Genomic DNA, 9,085 nt, shown 5'->3' with positions numbered 1-9,085 from the left:
TGACTTTCATTTCGCCATACTTACGTAACCGTTTTATAAAAGCAATAGATCACTTCAGTCAGTGGTATACGTTCATTATACCACAGTTAAGTGGGTCGCCGTCCCGACACACAGCGGAGGGACGGACAACGCCCCTTAACTGTGGTATAATGACCGTATACCACTGACTGAAGTGATCTATTGCTTAAATATACACTGTATATAGATACATATAGATAATGATAGAGAGAGAGAGAGAGAGAGCTATATATATCCAGATATAGCTTTAGATATAGCTATAATGTGTAAACCTCCCACCTTTGGGGCCTCCTGCCGGGGCCTTGGCGGCCTTCTCCTCCTCCAGAGCCTTGAGCTTGGCCTCGTACTCCTCCTTGCAGTTGTTCCACTCCTTCCTGTTGTTCAGGATGCCGTCCAGCATGGGGGTGATGGTCGGGTGGAAGCGGGAGAACTCCTGCACCCCAAAAGAAACACATGCACAGAGATATAAGGTCTTGTGGGCGTATGGGATGACATTGTTATATTATTTTGTATGACAAAACTCTTGTTTGAATGACCAAATGATTGATGCTTTCGTTGTATGATTTGTACGACGCATGGTTTAGTATGTTGCAGTGAAATAGAGGCCGGTACCTTGTAGACAAAGGTGCAGACAAAGTCGATGAAACCACACTGCATCTTTGGAAGGTCGGCTGCTTTAGTTCGATCCATCATGGGCTACGAGGTAGAGGGAGATAGAGGGGGGGAGAGAGAGCGTCAGAGAGTAGGCCGACAGTGAACACAGCCTGGCCATGAGAAACATGCAGCCTGCTATGATCACAGCTTATTTGATTTGATGAATGCAAGTGCTTTTATCCTTGTTCTCCTCGTGATCTCGTTGGGTTTTTCTAACTAAAGGTCAAATTATGTATAATTTTTTGTCTCACAAATAACCTTCATTTTTTTCCAGGTGATTTGTAGTACAACAGGGTTGTAGAAGGGTCAGCACTCACGCAGGTCTTTGGTCTGTATAGTCAAACGTGTGTGTGTGCGGAGTTCGTCTGGCCAGCGGTTGATTTAAGAGAGGGTTAAGCTACACAGACTATAACTCCGCAGTTTGGGGCATTTATGAATGTTATACTCCATTTCTGCAAAGTTCCCTAGAATTTAGTGACTAGATCCCAATAAATTCTACACACTACACATTCAACCAAGTTCATAACCAAATCTTCATGTGTTATGACATCTCGTCCACAATGATAGTTTTGATTCTGCATACAGAGGGAATCTGTATGTATAGATGCTTATCTTTTTATATTACAACTCACGAATTGTAACATTAACAGCAAGAAGCAATTCAAATGAAATGACGTTGAGCTCCCCAGGACCCAGAGTGAAACTCACAATAGGCTGCTGATCCAGAACTGTCCTCTCCAGGTCTCCCTGCTCCCAGAACTCAGCTGCCACCAACAGGGCCACCTGCAAGGATCATGAGCATCACCTCAACACAGGTTTACACCTACAGTGGACACACACAGGACTTGCTAACGGTGAGACTAATTACTAATTTATTTGTTATTTTATTTTATTTTCTTTCTCCCCACCTCCCTTCTTTTTCCCTCCCTCCCTCCCTCCCTCCCTCCCTCCCTCCCTCTCTCTCTCCCGTCCTCCCTCCCTCTCCTAACCCTTGTATAACATTAACAGCATCACATGGCATAGCTCACCTTGCTCTGCACCTCCCAGGGCTTAGTGATAGCAGATAAGTCACAGGCTGTCATCATCATCGCCCTGACATACAAAATGAACACGTTAGGACACAGCTTATGAAAGCAGGCAACATACTGCCCACCACGCGTGATGTGTTGTAGGGCGCTTGTCCCACTCACATGACAATCTCCTTCCTGGTGGTTTCCAGAGACATGAAGTCCACCCACTTCTTCTCGTCGTCGTAGGTTTTCGATAGGTCCACGATCTTCTGGAACATGGTCCTCTTCCTGGTGGGGAGGGGAGGGATACCAGTATGATGTTCCAGTATTAAAACAGGTCGTTCATGAAGAGCTAAACCATCTGAGGCCTGGAGTATTAAAACAGGTCGTTCATGAAGAGCTAGACCATCTGAGGATGGGGACCAGGGAGATGGAGGAGCAGCCTACTTGAAGTACAGAGCCAGGTCGGTGGCGATGATGGCGATGTCCATGAGGTGGACCACATGCTCGTGCTGTCGCCTGTTGAGGTTCTGGTAGATGTTCAATTGCTGTGAGTGAGACAAACAGCGATAAGTACAGTGAAGGACACCCGCTGTACAATGTATAGAGATAGACAGGTCTTTTTGAAGAAAGTATGATACAGATACTATAAATAGGGAGGGTTGGATACCACGGACCATTCTGCACACGCCATACATGGTTGACATTTGTCTCTACTGTTGGTTCTCACCTCGTCAGCTAAGAGGAACTTGCCAATCTCTAGATGGTGTCTTTCCATAATCGAGGTACCGTGCAACTTGGCCAGAGGATTGCCTGATCTGTTGGATTAAAGGAAGCTACCGTGAACATGTGAACATAACACCCTGAACACAGCAAAACGTCTCACACCAATTCATCTGGGCTTCAGTGGTCCGTCTATGTTGTAGCGAGTGGGTTAGCGTTCAGAAGGGGATTTAAATAAGTGCATTTCTACACTGTGCTGATACAAAACCTCTACAGACGCTTTTCCTAAGAACGTTGTTGTCCTGATATTTTGGCTTGTCTTTCCACTGGGGAAAAGTTGACTAGTGCTTGCCAAGTTTGTGTTCTCTGTTAGCCAAATACACTCACTCACAGACTCCCAGCTCCAGCAACATGATTGGTCGACAATCACAAATACGAAACGAAAGAAAGTGAAACGCAGCGTTGGCCCAGAACGGAGAACGTCTGCTACCAGACTCAAGGTTCTTGATACATTGGTGAGAACACGCCCCAGGCCAGCCAAAGCGTCCGGTACTCACTTGGTCTGGTAGAGGTTGTTGGTGCCGCGGTGATCGATGTCGTGCAGGAAGCCAGAGGTGATCATAGCCATCACCTCCAGGTCGGTGTAGTACCTCTTCAGCAGCCCTGTCTGAAACGGTGGAGAACAACACGTGAACCACGCGTCACCAGGGGGGCTGGTGTTCACTGAGGAGAGGACGATTTTGAAAATGTGCCGCTTCTGACATCACAGGCGGGCGTGTCCACCTAGATGTGCGCTGGATGGATCAGTCTACCAGCCTACCCCGTGGACTGTAGCAAACGTTGCTCATCTATCCGTCATACATCTAGGTGGACACGCCCACCTGTGACGTCAGAAGCGGCACATTTTCAAAACGGCTTGTAATGGCTAATCACACTCACACCTGGTGGTATAATATGTCCCCTTTAATGGGAGAAGGTGCAACGATTGAGCCTGTTTAGTGATGACTAGTAATAGTGCCGTAACCACAGCGGGATCAGTCATCAGCAGAGTGCTAACATTTGTGATCTGGTATCACGACATAGGATAGAGCACGAATGATGGATGAATGCATGGACACATACTGAATGCATGAATGGCACAAAGGAATGAATGAATGAATAGATACCGTTAGGAGTGTGAACATAGTCTGGCCGACATTGAAGCCGTGGCGCCAGTTATGGTAGGTGATCTTCCTGTATCCCTTACTGATGGAGTACATGAAGCGCACTAGCACCTGGACAGAAAGAAAGATGTACAAAGGTTTGCTTGGAGTGTTTGGTAGCTCTTTAGGTATAAAGTGTAAAATATCTCCAAAGACATGTATAATCATCTCCTTGCATAATGACAGACCAGACAGAAATGACAGAAGTCTGATGTCCCTGTGCTTACCTCCTGGGGTACTTGGAACTTCTTGACCACCCCGACCTCATAGTACATCTGGATCCCACACTTGACCAGCTCCATCTCTGTGCAGTTGAGGTCGGAGAAGTGGAACTCGTAGATCTCAAACTTCTTAATGAGCTGGGGGAGATTCTTTTTCTGAAAAACAAAATGACCCAGAACAGTATAATAAACAGCATTAAAGAGAACCAGTTGAACACAATCAGAACCAGAACCAAAAGAGAGGATTCACATATTGTACCAAAGTAGTACCAAACACTGCTGATATCCTCCACAACACCAACGAGGTACATAGCAGTAAGTGACAGCAGGAAACATATGGATTCTTACCAGGATCTGCAGGAGTTCGTCCTCCTCACAGTCTCTGGGTTCAGACCCATACAGCTCTCTTGTGTTCTACAAAGACAACAATGTTATATGTTGGTACCACCAGTAACAATGAAAGAGCACCACTGAATGAGCCATTAACACCTCCATGGTGAGGGGTTCCAGTCTCACAAATCGCCCATGCAAAGACTCTCTCCACACGGTAATGCAAGACACTTTGGAGAAAGGCATCCACCAAATGGTGTTTATTCATTAGACGGAGGCCTGTGATTGGATGACAGTTGTCACGTGGGTGTGGGGACTGACCAGGATGTTCTGCAGCTCGTCATCACGACACTTGACGTGGTACATCACCATGTCCTGGGCAATGTCTTTGCGGTTCTCCAGTTTGTTCATCTTGTCGTACGTGTCCGTGTTCAGAGCTGACCAGCCCAGGAACTGAGTCAGGGCCTGCAGACACAAAGCAACATGTCCTTATAGAAGATAATGAGGTTCAACCTTTAGATATACCTGCCATGGTATATACTAGGGGTGGGACAAAATATGGATACAGTGATATATCGTCGCCCTTCTTCGTGTGACACGAGAATCGATGCACACAAATTTCTTTAGAATTTTTATGCTTGAAGAGTTAAACAGGATATACCTCCCCAAATATCGATATGTTAATAAATAAAATAAGGCGCTCCAAACAGAGGTGGCGCAGAACAGATGAACGAGGGAAACTTGAACAGAAGTTAACCAGCCAAAGACGGGTAACCGAAAAACTCAGTTTGGACCATGGATAAAGACCGAAATCCAGCACTTGACCTTTTCACAGTCATTTTGTTTTCATCGTCAGAGATATATCGTGATGTATCGTTATAGGATTGTCTGACAATAAATTAATTATTGCAGAATCGCTGTATTGCGATATTATTGGTATCGCGTATCGTACTGTATCGTGAAGTGCCCTGTGATTCACATACATATATACATACACACATAGTACAGTACAGCATGTTATGATCTATGTTGTAAATCAATGAGTAACTGTAGGTTGCCACCACAGAACATGTAAGACTCAGACCTCCATGAGCTGTTCGTCCTGTTCATCAAAGGGCTTTCCGTCCTTCCTGTTGTAGAAGGTGGCCACGCCCACAATCTCTTCCTTCTTGTTGACGATGGGGAGGGACAGAACATTCTTTATGGTCCAGCCGCTGCTATCCAAAGGCTCTTTCTGCAAAATAGTTCAGGCCAAGTTTAGTAAATAGCAGACATCAAATATTTTGGTCTGAATGAATAGCAATGTATTGACCGGGGGAATCTAAGCTGTTACCTGGAATTGAAACATATCCTCGGCAGAGGCATTCATAATGTTGCAAATCTACAGAACAAAATAAGAGAATGTAAGGTTAAAGTTTACATCGTTCTAAACATTTTTTGAATATAATATATATATATTATATATATATAACAACTCACAAATCCACTCTCAGCTACGTAGACGGGCAGGCCACTGACCAATGCCCAGTGGTCTGCTGGTGGAGTTCTGGGACAGATGGAAAGGAGGTCATGTTAGAACATCATCATGTCAAGTGTTCTACCTCGGAATGGGCCTTAACACCAAGATGGTTGAATGGAGCCCCATGTATTTTACAGTGGGCCAGATATGATAAGGAAGATTTCCCAAAGTAGTAGGATTTACTCACGGTATGACCTTAATCTCTTCCTTGCCATGTAAAATATAATCAATCACTTTGTAGAATATGACTTCCTAAGCGGAAACAAATCAAGAAAATAAGAAAGGAAATGTTAAAACCGCAGATTGAAACCAATAGTATGCTCTATTGTATATTAACCCTTAACCTGCACTATGTAAATTGTCCCCTTAGCAGCCTCTAGTGGCTTGAGTTGGAGCTACAGTTGTCACAACAGTTATAGTGACAGTAACTGTTAAGTAACTTCTAAATATCTGTTAAGTAACTGTTAAGGACCAGGATAAATTTTCTTTTGAGAATAATTCCCTGGATGGATTGACTGGTGGATGAGCACATTCTATTCTCAAGAAACGTTCTGCTTCAGTTCATTTTAATGGAGTAAATAGCCTCGGTAGAAAAGGGACACAGTGCAGGTTTAATCTATTAGTCAGTAGTGAAACGTACCCTCCCATCTGGCGTCAACGGGCCAGAGTACGGAGGCTGCTCCCCCATCAGCACCGGCCAGATATCAAAGAACTCCTAGAGGACGACCACAGAATACAAACATACACGTTAGAATCATGTTACACCCTGTAATATATCACATGAAAATAAGGCACCTAAATGTAGGTTGAGGGTAGATCACACCCAAAAATATATTTACACATGCACCCCTATTTACACACACACACACACACACACACACACACACTCACACTCTCACACACACACACACACACGTCTCCGTACCTTTTCCTTGGTCATGTCTAGCAGGCCTACGGAGTAGCGGTCACAGTTGAGGTAGGCTCGGACCGTATACAAGGCTTTGTGGAACTGTCGCTCTATGTCCGTCAGCTCTTCAAACACCTTGTTGGCAGACCACAGAAGAAGCTGGGGGAGTACACACGCACACACACACACACACACACACACACACGTCTTGATTTCTGCATCAATTACACCTCAGCAAAGCCCTTGATGTCTTCCAGTAGAACACAAGTGGAGGCCCCTCACCTGTCCTTTCCGTGTCTCACAGTTGTGTAAGTAGCTCAGGTGGAAGATCTTCAAATTCAAGGTGGCGATTTTAAGGTACTTGGTAAAAAGCTAAGAGACAAAGATTAAGAACATTAAATAAGTGTGTGGATCACATAAGACAGCATCTTGTGGTAATAATATTCAATATTTTATTATATAATAGCCTATTTATCATAAATCACACGTGATTGAACATCAAGGTCAATCGAAACAAAACCTAAACTCTTACAATGACACAAATCTATAAATAATGACAATACAAATATACATCATATCAATCCTACTGTTTACACATTGGTTATTAAATGAATGAGTTAACTCAAGTGCTTGAATGTGAGTGTGGGTGCTGGCATGGCTGCATGTGGGCGGTGCAGTAGTAGCTGCTACGTAACAGACACGTAGGCGTAGATCCATTTTACAGCTTAGGTTATTTCTGATTGGGATGACATGATTACACCTGGTGGATTAATGACCGGACTGACGTAACAGTGTGGGATGGCTGGAGGATGGCTGAAAGGGAATTCCCTACTTGGTAGTGATTTCAGCCCACATGTGAACTTTAGCTCTGAGCCTTAGAAGCAGGGCAGAAAGGTGTGTAACACAATCAATTCATTATGTATCGCCACTTCTATGACCAACCCTACTTTATTAATTATCATAATCTGCTTCAATGTATATGTCCATTATATATTTTTATGTGTGTGTGGTGTGTGTGTGTGTGTGTGTGTGTGTGTGTTCAGAATGTTTATATTTATACAGGTACACGTGTGAGTGTGAATGCATGCATACTTGGGTTGAATAGTTTGTGCAAGCCTTCATGTGTTTGCATGTACATGTGTGTGTGTGCGTGTGTGTATGTGTGTGTGTGTGTGTGTGTGTGTGTGTGTGTGTGTGTGTGTGTGTGATTATGCCTGTGTGTGTGCATGTGCGTGTGTGCCTGGGTACGTGCTTGCGTGTGTGCGTGTTTACGTGTGTGTGTGTGTGCGTGTGTGTGTGTGTGTGTGTGTGTGTGTGTGTGTGTTTACGCGTGGCGTGGTGACTTACGTCCTCATCCTCAGCGGTGAAGAAGGGCCCGCTGGTCTTGTTCAGGGCCATGATGACGGCCACCAGGTCCTTGCCGTTCAGGATGGGCGTGGCCAGGACGTTACGCGTCTTGTATTCCGTGAGCTCGTCCACAAAGCCACTGAAGTGCTGGTTCTGCATGACGACAAACAGTCAATTCAAGACATTGACTCTGCCTACAGATGAATGTGTGTTGTATATATATTATTTTTTAATAAGTTATTACGTTATGCAATATGTCCATATTGGCACGACAATATGAACTATGACATCAATAGTATCCATGCCAATGCTAATTGGAAAACCCTCACCAAGACAAAATTCATGGTTTGCAAAGACAAAATACATGGTTTGACCAATTGGACTAGACAGGGTTTATAATAAGAGTTTCTGGTCTCAGAACCAGTCGTTTTTGATCATGAAATTGCAGTGCATTCAAGCGAATACGTGCTGAAAGTCTTGTTGATAAACTGAAGCTGCGAATCATTGGTGTTCTTAACAACCCTATAAAACCTAGTCCTAAACCCACCACCATCACTATGTAAAGCTCTGTCGTTTCATTGATTCAGTGTGTAACAGTGAGCACTATGGAATTCCAGCTGACTTAAGAAACAGGCCAATTATCCAAAGCATTGCATGATGGGATATCAAAATAAATGGATTAAGTCTCACAAGGGGATTTGTGCGGTTATCCCCAGAGGCTAACACAGGCAGTCCATCGCTGCTCGCTTATGTACTCTCCCTTTCAGACCGCGTATAGAAATCATACAGAGACTAAATGATGATTTCCCTAATTAATATATAGGTGGAATGTTGTTATAATCATCATGTGAAGTATGGGAGGGTTCCACATGACGTCACACACATTTCAAGCCGCCATCTTTGCACTTTACCGCCACACCAATAATACGAATTGGTTGCTTGGTAGGCTATTCTAGAATGTGTTGTCATTGTCAAGAAGGACAAACATGGCAGCTCGGAATGAACTCTGGGAACTTGGACAGTATCTGTTTCGGTTGATTCAGTTATAACACACCTGGATTATATCACACCTGGATATAGTGACATTTAAGAGCCGTGTAAACCACTGTGGTTTAACTGTCCTACACTTCCCATTGTCAAGGAGATTGCCCACA

The 9,085-nt window shown here is 44.2% G+C and overlaps 1 protein-coding gene across 1 annotated transcript; it reads right to left on the bottom strand.

Moving 5' to 3' along the window:
• Positions 1-265: 265 nt before the first annotated feature.
• LOC311367713 (rod cGMP-specific 3',5'-cyclic phosphodiesterase subunit beta-like) lies at positions 266-7,982 on the bottom strand (the record flags this gene model as incomplete). Its single annotated transcript, XM_084486527.1, has 20 exons — positions 266-451; positions 631-714; positions 1,381-1,455; positions 1,701-1,764; positions 1,863-1,970; positions 2,130-2,230; positions 2,413-2,500; positions 2,963-3,072; positions 3,572-3,679; positions 3,835-3,984; positions 4,177-4,242; positions 4,480-4,623; positions 5,243-5,392; positions 5,492-5,539; positions 5,638-5,704; positions 5,865-5,929; positions 6,318-6,392; positions 6,603-6,743; positions 6,867-6,956; positions 7,932-7,982. 20 exons carry the CDS (start codon positions 7,980-7,982, stop codon positions 266-268), a joined length of 1,971 nt encoding a protein of 656 aa, XP_084342653.1.
• Between the last annotated feature and the right edge of the window lie 1,103 nt (positions 7,983-9,085).

Source organism: Micromesistius poutassou (assembly GCF_964030765.1).
Source record: "Micromesistius poutassou genome assembly, chromosome: 22".
Lineage (NCBI taxonomy): Eukaryota > Metazoa > Chordata > Actinopteri > Gadiformes > Gadidae > Micromesistius > Micromesistius poutassou.
This window is presented reverse-complemented; position numbering and strand designations above follow the sequence as displayed.